General features: G+C 30.8%; 1 protein-coding gene across 3 annotated transcripts in view; it reads right to left on the reverse strand.

Moving 5' to 3' along the window:
* Positions 1–22,519, reverse strand: part of LOC106681895 (cadherin-99C) — a 430,333-nt gene that overhangs the window by 73,289 nt on the left and 334,525 nt on the right. For all 3 annotated transcript variants that reach the window (XM_014422456.2, XM_014422457.2, XM_014422455.2), the window contains one exon: positions 15,404–15,646. In XM_014422456.2, the coding sequence (XP_014277942.1) occupies positions 15,404–15,646 (243 nt within the window). The remainder of the gene's footprint in view (positions 1–15,403; positions 15,647–22,519) is intronic.

Raw genomic sequence — 22,519 nt, forward strand, 5'->3', positions numbered from 1 at the left:
TAATAAACTTCTCAACCACCCAAATCCACTTGTTTCTAACCTGGCTTCTCCTTCATTACCTAATAATCCTCCTAGACGTCTGAAAAGAAGATGGTCTCGAGATCTTCTTCTCTAGAAATGTTATTGGAGTTCTATCAGTGGGTAGATTCTCCACATGTTTTTATCATGTTAGTATGTCACCTACAGCAAATTTACTTGTTGTATATATGTGTATACAGTTGTAAATATCAATAAATAAATTATTTAAAAAAAAGAAAAAAGAAATAGGCCTTCTTTTTCTTCCTTTTTTTTCTTCACCATAAATATTTGCCTTATGTTTCATATGATGATTGTATTTCTAATTCAAGACCTAGATATGGTTTCGATTTTCTTCGTTCCTCTCAGAATATTTTTTCGTTATTAATTTCGCCTTGGAATTTTTTAGAAACAATATTTTTTTTTTACCAACCTGAAATTTTTATGTGCTACTAATTAAAAGAGGTGAGTTACACAGGTATTTCCCAGATGAGACAGGTATTTACTACGATGAAAAAACACGATAGGATTAGAAAGGCTATCTAAAGGTTTCTAAGGACCTGCTAGCGATTTTTCTATCGCTTAGAACCTAATGATTAATAGCGCTTCGCTAATGAGGACCAGCTTTTTGTTGAGGTTACTGCGACCTTAATGTTCGCATTCCAACCTTATCTCGGCTATGCAGATGATGTTTAGTAACAGAGCGATCTCTTCCTGGCTATTAAAAAATCGATTTATAGTCTTCGACGTATCGATTACTGTCAAGACGTAGAACCGATGAACAGTGGTGGAAAGTGTGAAAAAAAACCTCCAAAATGAAACGTGTTTAATCAAGTTGATGAATGTGATTCCTTATACTCAAATACTTAGGAACGAATTTACTGTAATTGGTTGAACCATCAAACAATATTTGTGAACTGTAAACCTTACAGACATTATTTCGGCATAGAGAAAAAGTGAAATTTTACAGATTGTTGTTATTTACTTATAAGCTATCGAACAAAAGATATTTTGACCAAGTTAATATTAACGAAAGTTAGCAGACAAATAGTAGTTTTTCAAAAGTAGATTTGTTTCTCGAAATATTTTTTTCTAAATCTCTACGGTCAATTCCAATTTAATACTGGAAAAATTTGTTTTTGCAAATTTTCGATGGGCCAGAAAAAATGAGCTTTATTGACCATTGCGATGAAATTATTTTACTATAAAATTGTACATATTGCAGTAACTCTTGCGTAAGTTTCATTGACGAGACCAATAATCAAATTAACTACCAATAATCAGAATAACATTTTATTTAAAGGAAAAAATTATTTTGTGATATAAATTTATGATACAAAAATTTAAATTTAAATTATTACAACTGAAGATATCATAAAAAAAAAGATAAGCGTTCCATTGAATTCAGCACCGTGAATACCGTAAAAATCCATGGGAATTACAGAAGATTTACGCAATTTAGAGGTTTGCTGTAAAAAAAAAAATCGGCAGTTCCCCACCACTGTGGGAATGTATAATTAGCAATAACTAGGAAAATTACAGAGGAAAAAAATAATTGTTTATTCTTTTACCGATGTTTTCAATCTCAAAATCAGTTAAAAGTAATTTTCGCATGCGATTTGAAATTACACTAATTTTTTTAAAATTTATTCATTAATAGTGAAAGTGATAATATTTTTAATACAGATCATGAAGAAATTTAGAAAAGAATAATAACGAAAAATAATCTTATATTAAGCTGGAGAGAGAATTAAAGTTATAACAAAACAGTAAAAGTTGAATGAAGGAAGGACGTAAGTGAAAACGCCAAAATGGTGTATTCTAAAGTGAGTAAACAAAAATAGGTTTTTTGTTTACATTAGTCTGATGTGACACAAAAATAAGTCATAAATGTTAAGACTAATTTTGTTTTGCATAATTACATTCGAAACATTCCACGTCAAATAAACACACTTTTGAACATAGCAATCTCAGAATTTCTACAAATTTTTCACAAATGTTTTTTAGGTATAAACTTGGACAACAGTGAAATTTTATTATCTTAGTCCACTCGTTTCTGAATTACAAAACTGTTAAGTCCTCATAAGTGGGACAAAAAACAAAGAACTTTTTTTTAAATCTAATTTTTTTTTCCTTCTAAATCTCATCAGGTATATTGTAATCTTTAAGTGCACTTTCGATTCGATTGTAATGAAATAAGGAAACATAAAAGGTACTATATTAATTATTAATTAACGGCTAATTAATTAATTATTAATCTGGAACAAATTATATTAGTTATACAGAAATAAATTTTAAAAATATTTACTAGGAATAAAATAATATTTTATATCTTAAATCGGTTAACTCGCATTTTAGTCGAGGCTTTAGATGTAAATTTTCATGTCTTAAACGGAACAATTAGAATGAAAAAATCATTTCCAAGATTATTGGTTTACCTATCTTTGGACTGGAAGAATAATGAAGCAGTTGTAAAGTTTGTGAAATTGACTTTATTGTGTTAGTGGTTTAAAATTGAATTTGAAAGATGTTTGTAAGTCTATATGATTGTACTTAAAAAAGGGGAGGATTTTTTAATTACTATAATGTCGATTTACAAACCTCAAGTAATTAGATTTTTGTGGCCCATCATTACTATAAAGTTAGTAATGCTGGGTATGTTGAGTAGTACTTTATCAAACAGCCAGGCAGTACACTTAATAATACTTACCTTTAAATGCATATAAAGACTGTCCGAAGGTAAAATTATATCATGTTATACATTTTACAATGGCGTCGCCTAATATGAGCCCCTTCTTATTGCTCTCGTGTTGAAGGAATCCATAAACCGCAATCAATCACCCTACTGTCACAGTTACGACTTTGTGTGTGGTAGTGTGGTAGATCCTATCAGTGTTAGAATGTCCCAAGGAGAAATAGTTGCCCTCATTCCGTCACGAAAAAGGTTATAAACAGCAAACCATACCAATAAATTATGCTCTTGCATTATAATTCAGTGTTTTGTTTTGCTTTGTTTTTTTTACAAAACATAATGAAAAGGACAGAAAGCTCGAATTTGACTAATTAATAAAGGAAACTCCTCGCTACAATGGGTCGAATTCATCCAGGAACTAATCTAGAACTAGAAGTGTTCTGAAATGTAGTTCAGTTCCTAAATCGTTAACATATCATTAAATACAAGATCTAAGGGTAGAGAATAAATCTCGAGCTTCAATGTTCCCAAGACTAAAAAGGTTACTTAAAAAATAATTTATACCAATATAGTTTTAGGCTGAAGCTAAATTTTAATATTGAATATTTGCTAAAGAGTAAATTACTTTTGATCGTTTATTGCATCGAGAATGGAGTTTCTTAGTTTGGCCAACAGCCCATTTCCGAACTAAATTAGATGCATCACTAACAATAGGTTATTACTCTTTTTTCCAAAGTTATGCATTTTCTCAAAGTATGTTTATTCTCTGACAATGTATAAATGTAAATTAAGATAAAATGATTTCCTTTTAGATACTATTATTAATTTTTTCATAATTCTGAATTAATATTAATACTTCCCGAACAAAAATAACTAAAATACAAAAAATACTACATTGAAAAAGATATGATACCTAACCGCATTGGATTGCTTTAGTTCAAATAATATAATTGTTTGTTAAACAGTATATATATATATACAATATATAATTAATCTAAAATACATGTTAGTAATATAAGATTTTTTAGTTCTTTTTTCTTATATTGTTAAATTGTTTACTTTATTTTTTATCATTATTTAATTCTATATCTTTAAATATATCTTCTTACTTAAGCAATACATTTTTTTAAATATAAAATAAAATATATCTACATGATAATTTTAAAAAATTTTAATTAGAATTTAAAATGCACACCCAAACAGATATTTAAACGCTTACAAGAATATAAATACACACATACAAAGAAATAAATACATAAAATAAAATTAATAACTATGAAAAGTGACAAATATAAATAATAAACCTTGGCGCGACAGACTGTAGAGGTCCAGCGCCTCGTACGATGTACTAAGGAAATACATCACGCGTTTCCTGACGTGGATTTTTCATAGGGTGGTTTCGTCACTCCCACGCCTATTTTTGTGGGTGCTACCTATTGGCCCAAGGGCCTCACAAATACCCGGGGGGAGGTTGTGAGTGAGTTTCGTGCAATTTTATGCTTGAAAAACCGGGTGGGACCAGGGCTCGAACTGAGACAACCTTCTAGTTGGTAGACAGGCGCGTAAACACGCTGCTACCGTTGCCTAAAATAAAATTGATAACCATAAAAATTGACGAATATAAAAAATAATGATTTAATATAAAAAAAAAATAGATACAAAACGTGATACTTATGAAAAAGAATAGAAGGGATGTCCGAGAAGTACTCGTATAGATTTTCTGTTTTTTTTTTGGATAGGAGTATTTTTTTTAAAAATCCCTATTCGGCAAAAAAATATAATGCTTATGAGGAATCCAATTTTTTTTTCTCAAGTACAACTAGTTCTATACTTTCTCGAAATATGCATGGATATTTAAAAAATTGCCATTTCCTATTAATTACTCACATATTTTAGTATAAGGTCATATATTTATTTATTAGCGAAAACAAAGACTAAAAACATTTTTTAACGGGTTTTAATAATTAACGTAATTGCCCCGCAAAATCGACCACAAGTCGTAAATGTTAATTAAGCCGGGATATTATAAATCTCCATTGACAATAAGGCGTCCCCTTACCCGTACAAGGGTAACTGAGGGGGCTATTCAAATCATTGCGGTTGATTAACTCCGGTGAGAGAAAAAAACGTTTCAGAAACTCTGGGACAAGCCATTGTGCCTGTGCAGTGAATGTCGACCACCACGGCAATGAGGAACACATAGGTTCCGCAGCCTTGTTACCGGCATTCTTGGACCAACAGGAGGAGAAAAAAAGAACAGTCCAAGTCCGACCAAGGAAAGTTGTCCCCAATAAGGCAAAGCTTTGTCCTCGAAAAAACCCTCGGAGTCGGCATCAGGTGGATAATTTATGCTGCATTCTAATTGCACTATTGCATAACAGTAAAGGATAAACAGTATGTTACGACCAGAGACCTTATCTTTATGATTCTAATCAGTAGTATCAGGTTCAATAAACATGAAATATCATAATGAATGTTCTGATGACGAATGAAAACTTTCATCAACGATACTCTTATTTTATTAAATGTGTATTATTTTAAACAGTATTCGCCAATACTAATGCCCAATTGATAAAATATAAAGACATATCTTCTAACAATTTATTGAAAGCTGAATTGCTATAATCTTGTTTTGCGTTAGTGGTTCCTTAACTTTCTTAAATTAGTCTATTTACCAATTAGTCGATTACCAATATTACCTGAAAATACATATCATAAGTCGTTGTTTAGATTTTAACGCAATTTTCTATGTTAATGGTTATTAAAATCACCAAAGCAGCGATGAAGCCCTTTTACAGATTTGACTATTAAGTTACACCCACTGAAAGTGAAATAAATACAAACAAATAGTCCTGATTTTCTGCACCAAACATGAACTGTCCTTTTTCTTAGTAATTCTAGTTCAATATGTTCTTCCACAACATTCAGACAAAGATCTGATGCCTAACTGTTTCTTTTTTTTTTTTTAGTCATTAACTCTATTTTATTGATCTTATTTTTTATCATTATTAACTTCTATATCTCTGAAATCTGCGGTTTCTTCTTGTAGGTCTAATCGGTGGATTTCTAGACACATTTTCTCATTAACATACTACATATGTGTTTTTTTTCAACCTACTTAAAGCTAATTAATCAAATTATTCTATCAAATGTTTCTCTGTAGATCTTCATTGGATCTTCATTGGAAGGAATGAACGAAATCATTCCTTCCAATGCAAAACACGGTATATCCGTCTATAAACAATCCTTTCTTGGATAGCTATTATAACGGTGCTGTATCTGTCACTTCTCAGGCGATTCATAATCGATGATTTTTTCCGGAACTAAGCTATTAAATCCGTTTTCAATCCTCATTAATCGTGTGATATAAGTATGTGAATGCATAAATATGTGTGCATATAAAACCCTTACATTTATATATATATAAAGGTTATTCATCCCAAATCTCAACAAAGGAAAAGAAAAAAATTAATAAATATTGCCAATTAAAAATAAATTTAAATAAATGAGGTAAAAATAGCGGATATCTATTTGAGGATCGTATGGAACCATGATTGGTCAGGAGCTGCTTTGATATACCGTTATGACACAGAAACCGATATCCTACTGACGATAATTCATGTTGGTCCTGACATAATCCAGTTAGGATCTAGAACAATCATTGGCTCAATACAATCAATAATCTACCTGCACGGATAAGACCCTATTGTCCGCGATGCCTGGACAACATAATCCAATTGTGCGAGGGGACAATGCCAAAATAAGCTCTTTAAATAGACAGTGTATTGTATTAAATGTGAGTGGTTTCGACTGGTAATAATGGCCAATTGATAAAATATCGAGACAAACTATACAGGCTCAATTTACATTATATGAGCCGTTGAGAGCAAACATGGTGTAAGTCATTGATTGCTCAGTAAAATTAATTTTAATAAAATAATTAATTAATTATATACTGAGAGCATTAAACCATAGATATGTTCCCATTTGTTTTGTTTTTTTCGAAGTACAACTAGTTCTGTAATTTCTGGAAGTATGCATGGATATAAAATAAACCTAATCTCTTTAATAATTGTTTTTATTTTATTTATTATAAATCTTTAAGAGCAACTTCATTATCTGCCTTTGTTGGTTATAGTGTGCATAAATTTGATTGAGAGTTAAAATATTATAATTCTACCTAAGGATATGATTGAAATCTATATGCCTTTATATTTTATTTGATTTAAATGCCTTCTTATTATAAAAATAAATAAATATTTCTATCAAGATGATGAGAATTCAGCAGCTAAAAAGATATATCCTACCAATAAAATATTACAGTAAAGCGTGGCTTACAGTTTCTAAGTAGTGTGGTTATAGAGTAAATATTGAAATAAATATGGCTCGGATAACTTGAAATCGATTGGACTCGCACGAAATGCTATAAATGGATCTGTGTATAAAAAACCTTTACCTCTTATTTTATGCATAGTTCTATATCTGTTACAGACTAAAAATCCACGATAGATCTACAAAACACTTATATTTTTTATAACTTTAAGTGATTTAATTCGATATTAAATTAGAATTAAAAATATTACCAACAGACATAGGAAGCGAGTAGCTCAGTGATAAGGCACTATGTAATTAACTTCAAGGATCCGGGTTCGAATCCGGCTGTGGCAGATAATTTTTTTCTGTTTCACTGTAGCCGTGAGTCAGCCCTATGCGTTCTGGAGCCTTAATTAGGCAAAAATATGGCGGTTAAGCGGGATTCTGACTAAATTACCTCCTTACACAACCGTTGGTCTAGTAACAGTACTTTATTACAAAGTACTGCACCTCTGACCCTTAAGGGATTTTAGCGGTATAGATTTATTTATTTTTTTTAGTCTACTGATACAACTTATATAAATAATATACGCTATAATATATTAGATCCCATCCATTTGATCTTGATTTACATGTTTATTCTGAATTCCAGATTTTTCAGCAACGTATTATTTTCGCAAGAGTAAATCAGTGTGAACATCTACAATAAAGACTAAAGATTGCCATTCGAAAAATAGCGGAAGGCAAAAGCTATTAGTTAAGGCTTATCTAGTATTTTCAATTCCTAAAGAAAAAGGAACTGGATTTAGATTTTTAAAAACACTAAAATTTATTATGAAATTCAATTATGTCAAGAATTGGAACGGACTCATAATTTTTTTTTCAAGTACTTTTATTGATCTTTACCAAGGTTAGTGCATTTTAAATACTATTTTGCAAATTTAATAAAAAAAATTTCTATAATGTTAAGCAATTAGAGATCACAGATTCGAGTAATATAAAAGATAATTTCACTATAAGAATTAATGTAAAATTAGTGAAAGTAATTTGTAAAGTAAAAATAAATAAAGAAAAAAGTTGCCGCATTATTTTAATAATCTTATTTATATTTATATTAAGTTATTTATATAATTGTATTTATTTATTGCAAACCATAACAGTTCTCAGTTTAAAAATCCATTCGTTTCACTACACGTGAATATTATTATAAATAATGTCTACTATTTAGTCATATACATACTATATATAATTTTTGGTCCTAAAATGTTAACAATAACATAAACTACCTTTGCGTCTGAGTTATTTTATGTTCTTATTTCTTTTTATTATTATATTATTTATATAATTATATTTACTTAATGCAAACCACAACAATAGTCAGTTAAAAAATCCATTCATTTCACAACAAGTGAATATTATTATAAATAATGTTTATATTTAGGCATATACATATTACACATAATTTTTGGTCCTGAAACGTTAATAATAACAGGAAATAGATCAAAAGTTAATCAAAAGTTTTAGTTATATTACATAACATCATGGAATGTCTTATTTAGAAACATGGCTTTGATGAAATTGTTTATACAAATTGAAATTAATGAATGTAAATAAAAAGCTCCTTATTGAGCTATTATTGATTTGAGGAAGAATAGATATTACGTTAGGGGACAGGATGACGACACGGGTTCTGAAAGAGAAAAAAAGGACACGGTCAAGGTGCGACCCAGTGACCTCCGCAAGAGCACGTACCGTTGTTTGATGTTTGGTGTCCATCGAGGTCGCCTTTAGTGTGTCCCTTTTCTTTTTTCTTTCGATGGACACAATTATATTACATATGTTTTTAGAAGGACATTAGTGATTTATTTGCTAATAGGTACTACAAGGTTTTCTTTAGTAGAAAAGAAACCTGTTTCAAAAGATCAACTTCTTCTATATCAAACATGTACTTAACTAGCTGTTTTGATGATTAGTAACTAACAATAAACATTGAAAAATGTAATTCATTATTGAGTTAAAATCAGGTTTTATTAATTCATTCTTTTAAATTATAAAACGAAATAGTTGTGAAGTGTTAGACAATGAGCCACTTAGAATTCGGACCATTGCACACCATATCCAAAAACTGGCAAAAATCTGAGTTTTTATTTTTTTATAGGAACTTTTTAACCCTTTGGTTGGATTTCAAATGTAACAAGAGGCCCTCTGGACTATTGCAGGTACAATAATCGTATATTAATTAGAAACAATATTATTATTTTGAACAAGATGGCATCCTTGGAATTCGTTTCATACGAATGATCATATTAATTCTGGTTGAATGCATAGCAATGCTTTATTAACCAATCCGAAAGAACTAAGATTAAAAATATTCCTTCTGACTACTAATACTTTCTAATTAATTATTCTAAATCATTATTCATAATGTTGATGAACCAAAAAAAATTTTTAAAATCCTTTTACAGTTTTTTAAAAAATAAGTTCAGAACAAGCATCATAATTAAATTTACCCATAATACATCATAATTAAAATTGAACCATTTTTTTTTTGTATTTCCAAACAAAGATATGATGACTACGGGTAATCTGATATGTCACCAAGCGCCTTACTATATAAAGAAATGGATTCCAGATATTGATGAATATATCATACAGTAAGATATCACAAAAAAAATAAACTTCGATTTTATTATAGTATAAGTTTTACATACTGATGAATTCACGCGCGATTCAGTGTTTTCCAAACTTAAAACTTTGGTTTGCACCTTCTACAATTTTCGTATTGATGCGTATCAATCGCAAAATCAAATTCGTTCAAAAAGTTAAGATATATTTCATTTTCATTTTCATTTTCATTTTCGCCCTTTTTCAGTACAAAACAATAAACGAATAATAATTCATAATCCAATACGCATAATATTTATTATTTTATAAATTACATTATTTTTGTTTGTGGATAGCTACTATAATTCATTATGCGATGTAATATATATTAATATTGTATTTTAGTATTTTATTATTACTGTATCACTATTCCATGTTGTCTGTTAGATTAATGTAATGATTTACTATATTATTCCTAAAAATGTATTAAATTCAATATTATTGAAGCTCAATGTACAATCTATCCATTATTAAACTATTGTTACATTGTTTGGATTTGAAATAAAATGATTCTAAATGTTTATTTAAAGACAAATAGTAATTGATAACTTTTATCAACCATTTTCGTTGCTTGGTTTACATTATGCTTTGTCATTAAGAATAAAACTCCTGCAGTAACATTTCTACCTCACAAAAATTGAAATTATGAACTGTAACCAAAGTTAAAATCTTTTTTTCAATCAGGTTTGTCGACTAATGACTCCTACTCGAAAAAAAGACAATAACCGGGGACTTAGGGACCTCCTTTCAGATGCTTCGCCGAACTGGGAAATGGAGAACATTAGCTCCTCCCACTGCCCAAATTCCAGGACAATAGCTAACAAGATAAATAAATAAAGTGACTACAAGGCAAGCTACTTAACAAAACGGAAATGACAAAACGATTGGAGATAGCTCAGTGGACGGGACACCTTGGAGTTCGTGTGCGTGGGCAGTTCAAAGGAATCCACCGGGTAATATTTTACATTCAAAATGTTCCATTTTTTCCCTCTTCATTAAATAATGTATAGGAGATTAAGGAAAACTATGATGAAATATATTAATTTTTAATCAATAGAGAATAAAGCATATTGCGAGTTGATATTCAGTAAAAATGATTAGAGAAACCTCAAGGATAGGTTTATTAAATAATGATTTTAATTTAATTAATATTTTAAATAATTATTACATTTTAATTAGTAATACATAATGTAATTAATGATGTAAACGTATAATATTTAATTATACTATAAATATTTGATATTGTTAATATTAAAATATTTATTGATGTATAAAACATTGTAAATATTTGTAACAAATGACTCTAACACCCAAACATGATATGGTGGCGCAACATTGTTATTAGAAAATAGAATATGATTTGAATACACTATATATAACAAAGAATAAATATTATAAAATTATATTCGTTAAATATAAACTGGGAAGGACACCCCAATTAATATTAAATATTAAAATAATACATCCATATTCCAAAATTGACATTTTTTAATGATATATTAATATTTTGACAGTTTCCGAAAATTTTAATACTGAAGAATTTCAAACGTTTTCAGAATATTATTCCAAAAAAATAATTTTTTCACTCACTATTTTTTATGTCTTCACATCAATTGACAATCCAATCATCTTAATTTTATAAAACATCGCAAAGCCTCGTTAAAATTTCTTTTCTTGAATGAAAAATTTCCACGACAAATTCTCCTTACTTAAATAGAAACACTTTTAATATTTTTTTTTTTCTAAAAATAATTTATAAACAATAAATATAATCCACTAATAGTAGGTTTTGAAAAATAATTGAAGGAAGTATCTCTGAGGAAACGATCAAGACGTATTTTATCTCTACTGAAAAGTAAGTTTAGAGGTTTGGCGTGGCGCTCACGATATGTTATCTGCAAAACTAGCGCCGGAAAATACTCTCCCGCAATACAACTAAGTGTTGCAGGTTCAACCGTCTGTTGGCGTTACCAACAACTATCCCATAACATTCTAGTTAACTAGTTCTTTTGCCTAAGAAAGAAATGTATACCCTTATTTTAGAGCTATAGATTAAAAAACCTTTGAAAGATGAAAAAAAAAATCCACTCCTAATATTTTTTATATTTGATTTATATTAAAAGAAATAAAATAGAAGCATTCGAAAAGTGCTACAAACGAAATCCACATAATAAATATAAAAAGCTGGTTTTCAGGAAGAAGTAATTTCGAGTCAGAGCTACACCACTAAATATTGAGAATCAGTATCCATACTCATACTGAATATCATTGAAGAGGATATGAAGTATGTTATAGATGAAGTAGATATTACACGGGTGGATATCGAGAATATTTGCATTTATTTTCATGCAGTTCGTTTAAAACAATATTTAAAATATCTACAGTTCAAAATATTGTTTTCTATCTAAAAAATAATTAATCGGAAAATTGGGGAAGATTGTCAGGGGGTGCGGTCAGCAAAAACACAAATAAAAAAAAATTATTCGTGCCGACGTTCCAACCTGAGTTTCAGATCTTCATCAGGGAGCTTGTAGCAGAGATTCTGGTTAAACTGGTTAATCAATGATTATTATGAAAAAAAAAACTGTTTGAGATACAATAGTAAAAAGATAGTTTTCAACTCAGATAGTTAAAATTAGAGTTGAAAAATACTCTGCACATCAAATTGTTTACATACGCTCCAGCACATTTTGGTAATCCAAGCTAAAATGGATATAATCCATGACAACTAATGCTTCCTTAGAAATATTATTAGTGTTTGAATGTTTATGTGAATACACTTTCAGTTGACTTTACACTTGATTTTTGATTTTATAGAAAGGTGTAATTTATTTTAACGAACTTTCGGGGGTTGTTTGTCAATCTAATGGTTTGGTGAGTTGTAATAAAATTGTTTTTAGTCTTCTCATGAATTCCTTATATGGTTTTGACCTGACTTGACTTTTTTTATATTCTTGATTAAGACTAGTAAATTTTTGTGTGATCTGAATTTTAATGTTTAAGTGAAAATGCTACACTATTATTTTTAAAAAAAATAAAAATGCCTTTATTTATTTTAATAACGTTCCTGGGTCCTTGTATCCATCTTCTTGTTATCTGATCTTATAGTACATTGGTTTAAAATTTATAGCAGTTATTTCTTGAATTCTATACCTATATCTTGGAAATATCATTTAATAATAAAAAAAGTGGAATTTAGGTAATTTATTCATATTTTTTCCGGGTCCAATTTCTAACAAGGGGAGGCACCGGAAATGGGATCAAGAATCTCAATTAAACTTTTTTTGGTAACACGATGTCTAAAAGTATTATACACAAGCCAAGCGTTTTGCCAATGTTTGCCAATCCGCAATAGGAGCCGAGAAAAAAAATTAATAAAAAATATATATTTATAATTTTAGCAATGTTTTATATTAATGTATTAGTCTATATATTATTAAAACTTATTATATACCAATTGATTTGTTGATAGATAAAAAATGATTTATCTTATTAAATTAGTTTAATCTTTAGTAATTTACAAAAATAAAACAATCTTCTTTTAAAGAACACCACTTTTTTGTTATAGGATAAATCATGACAGAAACGTTTTTAGCCCATTTTGAAATCCTTAAAAATGAATTTTTATAGGAATACAAAACAACGTTTACTCTTTGTAAGACATAAATATTTCTATAAGCTCACGTAGAGGTACATAACGAAGGCCCACATAGATATGCTTCTAGTTATGTGAAGTGGGGCGGATAAGTTTTTCAGTAATGAACTGATCGATTACGTAAGAAACATATGGCAGTTCCTCGAAACTGTAACTGTCACGGTGACTGTTACAAACGAGCTCAGACTGCAGTTATTGTGCCACTGGCGCCACTGACAGTTCCTTATGACCTTATCAGTCAGCCCCAGTAGGCAGTGCTCTATATATCGTCCCTCATAGCCCTCTGCACTATTTGCCTTATATTACCTTTCTCTGCTCTGTGCACTATTCCCGCCTCGGTCCTTTCTAAAGCCTTGTGGGTGTATGTTATACCTTATGGGAGTAAGTCGTGGAGAGGTCACATTTCAATTACATGTATCGATTGACAGGTTCCCATTAACACCTAAGTAATAATTTTGATATCATAACTTCAATTTATAACCAAATTTTATGGCCTGGAATAGTTAAGAACAAATTACTAAACCATGAACAGATATAAGGTTCCACAAGTGGCGTAATAACTTGTATATAAACGAATAAATATAATTCTTTGTTCATCACAAGAATTTTGGGAACTGCGTAATGATACTTGAATACGTTTAAGACAATATTTTCAATTTATTTATTGATACTTACAACCGTACTAAAAATATATAAAAAGGGTAAATTTGATCTGTCATACAATGGCATGATACAGACATGAGGAGAATCTATCCATTGATAGCGAAGATCTGAAAGCCATCTTCTTATCAGACGCTAAGGGGGATTATCAGGTAATGAAGGGGAAGCCAGGTTAGAAACAAGTGGGTAAGGGTGGTTAATCTTGGTTCTGGTACATTAAATCACAGTTATCTAGTTCTGGCTAAATCAACAACATATGGAACACTGAGGTCCAGATGGATGACTTGATTCATGAACAATTAAGAAGCACTAAGGATTTTGGATTCGAGAGTAATTCGATGGTTTAGTGGAGCCCCTAAGCTCAACTCTGTAACTCCAGATATACTTTATTATAGTCTTATAAATGAGTCTTTTTTAATTGTTTCGAAGTTTAGACTAAGACAAATGTAAATCTTTAGAAGAAAAATTTGTTCAAATTTCTAGAAAATCCATACTCAGCTTCAACCATCACTATAATCTTATCTTCAAATACTGAAACATCAGTGATCCCCAGGTATTTTGTTGGTATGCTGGAGGAGTTCTGATATGGTCATCTAATCCACTCAAGAAACTTTGGGATCTCTTGTAGTCCTGCTTTGCCTTACACATGAGGGCGGCAAACGCTTGGTTCAGAGATACCAAGGCTGACAGAAAATATTGTATCAAGGTGGGAATGCAGATTAGGATGGGATTATTTTACTTCTATTATCTTAACTTCATGTTATATGATTTAATGAGTTAAAATTGTTTTTCAAAACTCCATGAAAATTATATTCTGAAAAAGACCTGCTAAAAGACCACGGAGTAAATCAGTCAACTTCCTTTATTCCTTATATCTCAGACCCACAACCCATGAGGTATATACAGATATATTTTCTAATAATCGCAAGAGCCAAATTATAGGCTCGTTGAGATGAGACAATAACAATGGGGCTATTGTTTACTGTCCTCAGAACAACGACCGTGTTAGCTATTGTTACTTAACAAGGCGCAACCTAACAGAAGCACGACCACATCAAATGAATATTTTCTGCTTCGAAATTAATAATAGTTTATTTAATAATATTGTCAATATCTAGAAGAACGACAGCCTTGATGAAGCCCTGCAATATGGGACAAACGTTAGCAGTTATATCACTATTTTATTTATTAATTTTTTTTACGAACCCGGGTCATTTTCCTTTTGTATATTACACATGGTCAATCAAAAATGTTCAAATAAATATTTCATATTTAACGCAATTTATTCCTTTTTTGCGTTCATCATCACTGTGGTATTAGGCACTGATATCAAATAACAAATTTTCTAATTTCAACGATGGGATCCATAACAACAAATCAAATAATAAATAAATACTACTCACGCTGGCTACGACGGTGATGAGATACCGCTGAGTCTTCTCGTAGTCGAGAGGCCTGGCTACAGTGACCTGTCCTTGGTGCGGGAGGTTGATGGCGAAGTGTTGGGAGCCGTCGGCAACCGTGAGCCGCTCTTCGGCACCTCCTGCTGACCCCTTCACCACTCTGTACTCCACCAGGCCGTTCGCTCCTGCGTCCGGGTCGGTAGCCTTCAGCCCGGTGAAGATGGTCGTACCCACTGGGCTGAGCTGCGGGCAGAAAAGTATTTTATTAAGCTAAATAACCAGTCTGTATTTTTTCGTAAAATTTAAAAAAACAAAATAAAAATTAATTGTTAGAAGGTTTTCCTTTTTATTTTATAGGATATTTTTGCAAAAATTCATCGTTTTTCTTCTCTTCCTCCACCAACAATCTGATCGGATCAACAATCTGTGATCAGTATATCACATTGTAAAATAAACTGCTTTGTTAATGCATTGGTATTGCTTTTTAAGTTATAGCTTTTTTTACTTTATCAGTAGTTACTTTTTGTTTTGATTTATTTAGGCTTATGTATTTCGTCCCTAATTAAAATATTTTACAATGTACACTAATTAAAATGAAAGTATTTTTATTTTTACAACCACACTGAATTGTTCTCATACCCCTAAATGATGTCTCTTTTATGATTTCAAGTAGTGTACATTGCACTATATTTTAGTTAAGGACGACATATAGAATTATAGATAAATATCGAAATGACACGATGAACTTGAAAAAAACAAAACATACATTAAGATGGAAATAGTTTGTCATGCATAATGTAGGCCATTTTCAGAAGTATGTCAATGTATAGGCTTAAACACCGACTTATAGAAAAAAATAAATATTTCGTACTTATCTCAATATATTGTTCTTAATCTTCGTTTTTATATGAATTTAAATTGTTTAAGTTTAATACGTGGCCATGATACATATTACAGATGGTCGAGTTGCCTCTCATTAAAAAGTTTAATTGCCTGAGTATTTATTTAAGTAACACCTAGACATACGGCCTGGTAAGATCGGGTCAGTGTTTATAAAAATTATTTTGATGCAATTATCTGTCGGTTGCATTTCTGGAGGAAACATGGAAATGTAGTCTTACGGATTCCTTGGAGTCCCTTCTAGCTTATTTGTTTTATGATTGACGTACTTTTAAGATGATAATAAAGTTCCAATTCTCCGCATCAAATTGAATTTACAAATAGTTCGGGCTCAATGTCTTTATCTTATGTAACCTGTTCTTACCCATCATAAGACTTATTGTCAGAACCGGAGGCAGTGCTACGAATAAGGCACCGCCGAGGCTATAAAAAGCCACAGCCTAAAATACGGCCAATTAAAGTCTTGGAGGGAGCTCAAGGATTTACAAGGGTCTGTCTCCTCCACAGGGGACATTCGCCCAGCCCAGAACAGCTTTTATTCTACGGTTATGGGTCCCTAAACCTTTCTGTAATCCGATTATGTACGAAAATAAAAAAAGGACTTAACCTACATGAAACATAAAAACGATACCAACGAATTTCTTGCATGATCATTAGGGAATAATAACTAGTATTACAGTATTACAGACTTTTTTATCAAAAGTGTCAACTACCTCCATCTGTGGGCGATTCTAAGAAGTGAAACTCGCACTCGAATTCAGCCAGGCCCTAAAGTTCTAAGTTAGAAGTATCCAATGAGTAGGTCAGTTGTTATATCATTGGCAATGATCATCAAATGTGCAGATATAGAGGAAACCATTGTAAGCAAATATTTGCCAATTAATCCCAATGAGCCAGGCTGGACACAAATGTGCCCCCATCCCACCTTTAGAATAGGAAATTGCCGACTCACTTATCTCTACCTCAAAATAAAAGAGGCACTTTCCTAATTCGGGAGCGCGATAGCCCCGAGGTAAGGCGCGACTTCCCTAATCCACAGAATGCAACAGTAACCTGACTAATTTAGATGATTGCCGCTTCAATGATACGATTTAAAACTTGCAAAAAAGTTGAAAAAAGTTTTGGGGAATTTTTTTACTCGTTTCAAAGATATTACTGTAGTCAAGTGTTTCGTTCTCCCCGAAGCTAGTTTGGTTGTTGAAAATTAACCGTGGTCAACGGTACAATCTATAGAATATGTCAAATACAAAATATAATAATTTTTTTTTATTCAACATGCCCACATGCCACATTCAAGCAAAGTAGAGATTTCCGTGGTGAAAAGAACCACAAAAGCTATAATTGAATTTATTTATAATTATAAGTTGAAAACGATATTTTATAATTCCACAATCCTCCCCATATTCGAAATAATAATATTTTATTATATTTTGATCTTGTTATAATATTCCATATATATTAATAGTGTCAAATGATTTTAAACTAGGCACGCTTCCGCCGTTTTGGAAGGTTTAAAAAACACATTTGAATCTAAAAGGTTGGTTTATCAATTTCCTCCCCATAAAAACTTCAAGTTAATATATCTTCTTCTTGTTTCGTATCTTATTATTTTCAGACCTACAGTTTTGCCAGAGTCTTTGCCAAAGCTCCCTGATGAAAACTCGAAATTCACTCTTTTTCTAATATGTTTAATAAAAGTCTCCACTTTCGATACACTAAATACAACTGAGATATTTGCATCCTTCGGGTTAGGCCTGGGTAATGCGATGTAGGCGACTATGGCTGAGACATGATGATGATACGAGGCGTCATCGAATCTAAGGAACTACTACTTCTCGACGAAAAGTTGTACAGGGAGGTAATTTGGTCAATATCACACTCAACCGCCAGGTTTCCCCTGATTATAAGGTATAGGTAACCCTTTTTTAGAGGCTGTGTGCCTAAGGATCGTCTCCCGAGCCTAAGGTCGATTCACAGCTAATATTGTGCTCGTGCTCGAAGAAGCAATTAGTATTAAATGGTCCATATATTTAAAAAAAAAAAAATTTATTTATTTCAAAATTTGGAGTACTCTTAGAAGAGGGAGAGCTGCATAAAAAATATTACTTTTTAATAGAAACTGATGAAAAGTTATATTTCCACCGTCGAATTCCCCCTACAACAACAAATCGTATTAGCGATCGAAGAGGTAGACGAATATAACTTAAAAATCCGACTATATCCAAACGCCAGCTAATTGCAGTTGGTTTTGAAAGTGATTTCTCCGTGGCTTATTATGCAATCGTTCAGGAATCTGTCATGGTTCCTAGTAATGCGATTGGTAATGCTTACACGGCTTGAGTTTTTTAAATGTCTTATTTAACTGAAGGAATTCATTTAGTGAGCCAAAGGTGGAATTTTAATGAAGGTTTTCAGGTGTTAAGTGGAATGAAGTGCACATTTCTATAGGTAAGTTTTATATACCAATCTTGAATGTTACTGTATCTTTTATGAATATTAAAAAAACTGACTTCATCTCATGATATTAAGGTCAAGTCAAACCTAAAACACAAGCAATAAAATAAGTTTAAACCTGTCTATTAGCATCAATGCTATGAATAAATTTAATCCTTACATTCTTCTTGATTATTATCACATCTCTTACATTATTTTTTTTCAGTTACATTTTATAAAAATTACTATATTAACTATTCATAGTAGTATAATTTCAGTTGTTTGTTTTTTTAACTTTACAGAGGTTCTTGTTTTTTAATATAAGAATAGAAACTTCAGGATAGTGTAAATAAATATTTGTGATTTTTGACTATAAAGGGTATTTAATTTAAAACTCTCTTCACATACCCCTCTTTTCTTTTGTTTTTTTTTTAATTTCTAAATGAGATTAAGTATATTTTAGTTATGATTAATGAAATTTCTTTTGGTAAAGAAGTCGACTTCGTAATCCCTTCTACTTCTTTTTTAGCTATAGAATTCTTATCAGAATAAAGATATTTTAGATAAAGGATTCTATTATTGGTAAAGCTAAAGAAAAATGAAAAAAAAGAAGAAAAAAGATAACTGTTTAGAACCCAGACCAATATTTGTTAAATAAAGAACTTGTCTTCAAAACGAGGTACTTATATGATGAAAACCATACCAATTCGATTCAGTGTTTAAGTCTACACGAGAACTTTTTAAACTAAACTGTAAACCTTAAACCATGGTTGAAAGACATAATATATACATGTGTGATACGTGTATATAATAAAGAGGGTGAAAACATGATTCATTCCGTAGGCAGGTATTCCGTTTTAAAGTAAGATAGAGAAGAAAATATTTAGGTGAATTTATATTATATTGACAGAAATAATGTAATCTATATTTTATATGCTGAATGTTGATATGAGTTTTCTTTTCGTTTTTTTATAAAATTTGCTTTAAACAGTATAATTTTTTTTAATAATAGAGTTCAATTATAATAAATTTTTTTTTTATTTATTTATTTATTGATATTTACAAATGTATAAAAAAATACAACAAGTAAATTTGATCATAATGACATAATGATATGATACAGGATGTACCAAGAAACTACCCAGTAGTAGAACTCTAAAAACAGTTTATAATATAAGGTCACGAGGCCATCTTCTTTTCAGGCGCCTCGGAGGATTGCCAGGAATGGAAGAGGAAGCAAGGTTAGAAACTAGTGAGTTTGGGTGGTTAGGGAGTTTATTATGGAAGGAATAATATCGGATTCGGGCTAGATCGGTTACAACATTTAGTGGTAAGGAATATTTAGGTCTTTATGGATGGTTTTATTAGTAACAAAATAAGGAGCATTGAGGATTTTACGATACGAGAGGAATTCGAAGGTTTAGTGGAGCCCCAAAGCTCAACTCCGTATGTCCAGATGGGCCTTATTAAATAAATAAAATTGTAGATCTCCTGCAGTCGATATTTAATCATTATGTATATTGTGTATTTGTACAATATAGTATGGGATGTACAAATAAAGACTATTTTTCTTTGCAAATCAATTCAATGAAGGATTCTCATTGAAAATTTAATTTTAAAATTGCTTTATTTCGATAAGTTATTCTGATATATGACGTGTCTTAAAATTTTAAATCGCAAAAAAAATAATACACAAGGAGATATAAATATTTTATTTTTATTTTGAATGGTCAGATTCAAATTTTCTCAGTAATCGATCAGTATTAGAACTTTCATTTTTAGTTTGACAAAAACGATTGTTGATTGTTAATAAACTCGACAACAGTATATACGTTACTTACATATGAATCAGAAAAAAAAATTTTTTTTTCCAACTTTTGACTACAAAACTCGAATTTTTAACTTCGGAAAACTACTATAATTTAAAATCCAAAAAATGAATTAAAGATAATTTCTCAAATATGCTCCCTAGCAAATAATTCTCCATTTTTCCTAAAATCTCACATAGCAGCTTCGCCCATGCCCAAGTTTAATTTCTAATCCTAAATCGACAATACACCACTCCTCTGATCCCACTTACCCTTTCCTTTCCACAGCCAACAATACAAAGGTACTCCGACATCCGACAGACAGACAGTTATCACAAAGGTGGCTCTTGCTAGGGTTTGGTAAAAACTTGCGCAAGAGTTCATTGTATTCAAAATGTTTCGGGGCTGACACCCGGCTGAATGACTTCTAACGACCGCATTCATCAGCCCACACTGGAATGGAAGCGGTTACTCAAATCTCCATTACTAAATTGTAACAAATGGTAATCAGATGTTATCCTTCCCGGGCGGTAAACAGGTGGAGCTCACTTGATGAAGTACAGTTAACAAGTATTTTCTCTGGTAACAATGACTTAAAGTCTTGTACCAAATTCCATTGAGGTTTGGATATTTGCAACTGCTGATAGCTGTTACGTACGTATAGGAGTAATTTAACATGAGTTATCATGACATAATAAGTAGCAGCAAGCTTAAAACAATAACGTAATTTGTATCAGAATTTTGGTACAATTATGTATTGCAATAAAAGTAAAATATAAATATCACAATAAATAAATATTACAAAGAAATAAAGTAACCGGTACTTGTTCGGCAACATTCTTTTAGTTTGTTTAAAAAACATGATCCATCTCCTTTCAATGAGCATTGCATTTTATGTCATTGTCATCAACACAAAATAATAATCTGTAATTGTGAAATGATATGTATCACAGACACCCAGGGGAAATATTATTTTATCCTTTATTCAGAGGAATCCATTAAGAAGAAGCTAATATAACAATAATAAAAAATGAAAATAAGCTGTGTTATAACTCGTAAATCTGAAAAAAAAAAAACAATAATGGACTATTACCTAAAAATGTGTAAATCACAAGCCTGGTTATTTCGCCTCAAAAATAGAAAATAATTTATAAATATTATATAAAGAATTAACCGTAAGTAAGTGCCGACCCCGATAGGTAAGTCACTTACTTAATGTTCGGTTTACAATAGGTTACTTGTTTTAATTCACTCACTGGTTTAGTCAGTTATTACATGGGAATTCCATTAAAAACTATGGCTCATTATTTGATAGCGTTAGTAAAAAGAAATAAAATTAAAACTGTACTTAAAGATAGTTACTCGTTACAGGTATTCCTATCTACGTGGCGTACGTGTGAAGGTACTATGCCACTAAGTAGGTATGAAATTTATTGATTCAAAATTATGACCTTTTATTATTGAAATTTTACCAAGTGAAATCTGGGTATCTTCAAATAATAACTCAAATACGATTTTATACCATTTAAAAAAATAAACTAAACTAACCATTCTAGTGACATTTCGTCTCAAGCAACGTTTTTTAGATTAGTGGTAGGTCACAAATTTTATAATTGGAGGACAGTATATCGAATTTCGAGGACCATCCTGGGGTAACCTTTGACTATAGCATTAAATTAATAGAAAATTAGCAATGAAGTCTCAGAGAAAAGTCGTGGACGGGCCACGGACGGTTTTTTTTATTTTCTGTATTTTTCATAACTTTTATTACAGATTTCTTGTAAGTCCATGCCTCAATCAAAGTTTAAGGGATGGATTTAAATACTTCTTATCTATTTTTTTACAGACAATGAATACATTTTTTTACATAAATACACTGATATGCTGTACACTGAATACTGGGCTATACAATAACTAAATGTATCTTAGAAATCGTGATGTTGTAAATTCATACTTTATAAATTGTGTCCGTTAT

This window comes from Halyomorpha halys, unplaced genomic scaffold, assembly GCF_000696795.3.
Source record: "Halyomorpha halys isolate HHAL.00 unplaced genomic scaffold, Hhal_1.1 Scaffold373.1, whole genome shotgun sequence".
NCBI classification, from domain to species: domain Eukaryota; kingdom Metazoa; phylum Arthropoda; class Insecta; order Hemiptera; family Pentatomidae; genus Halyomorpha; species Halyomorpha halys.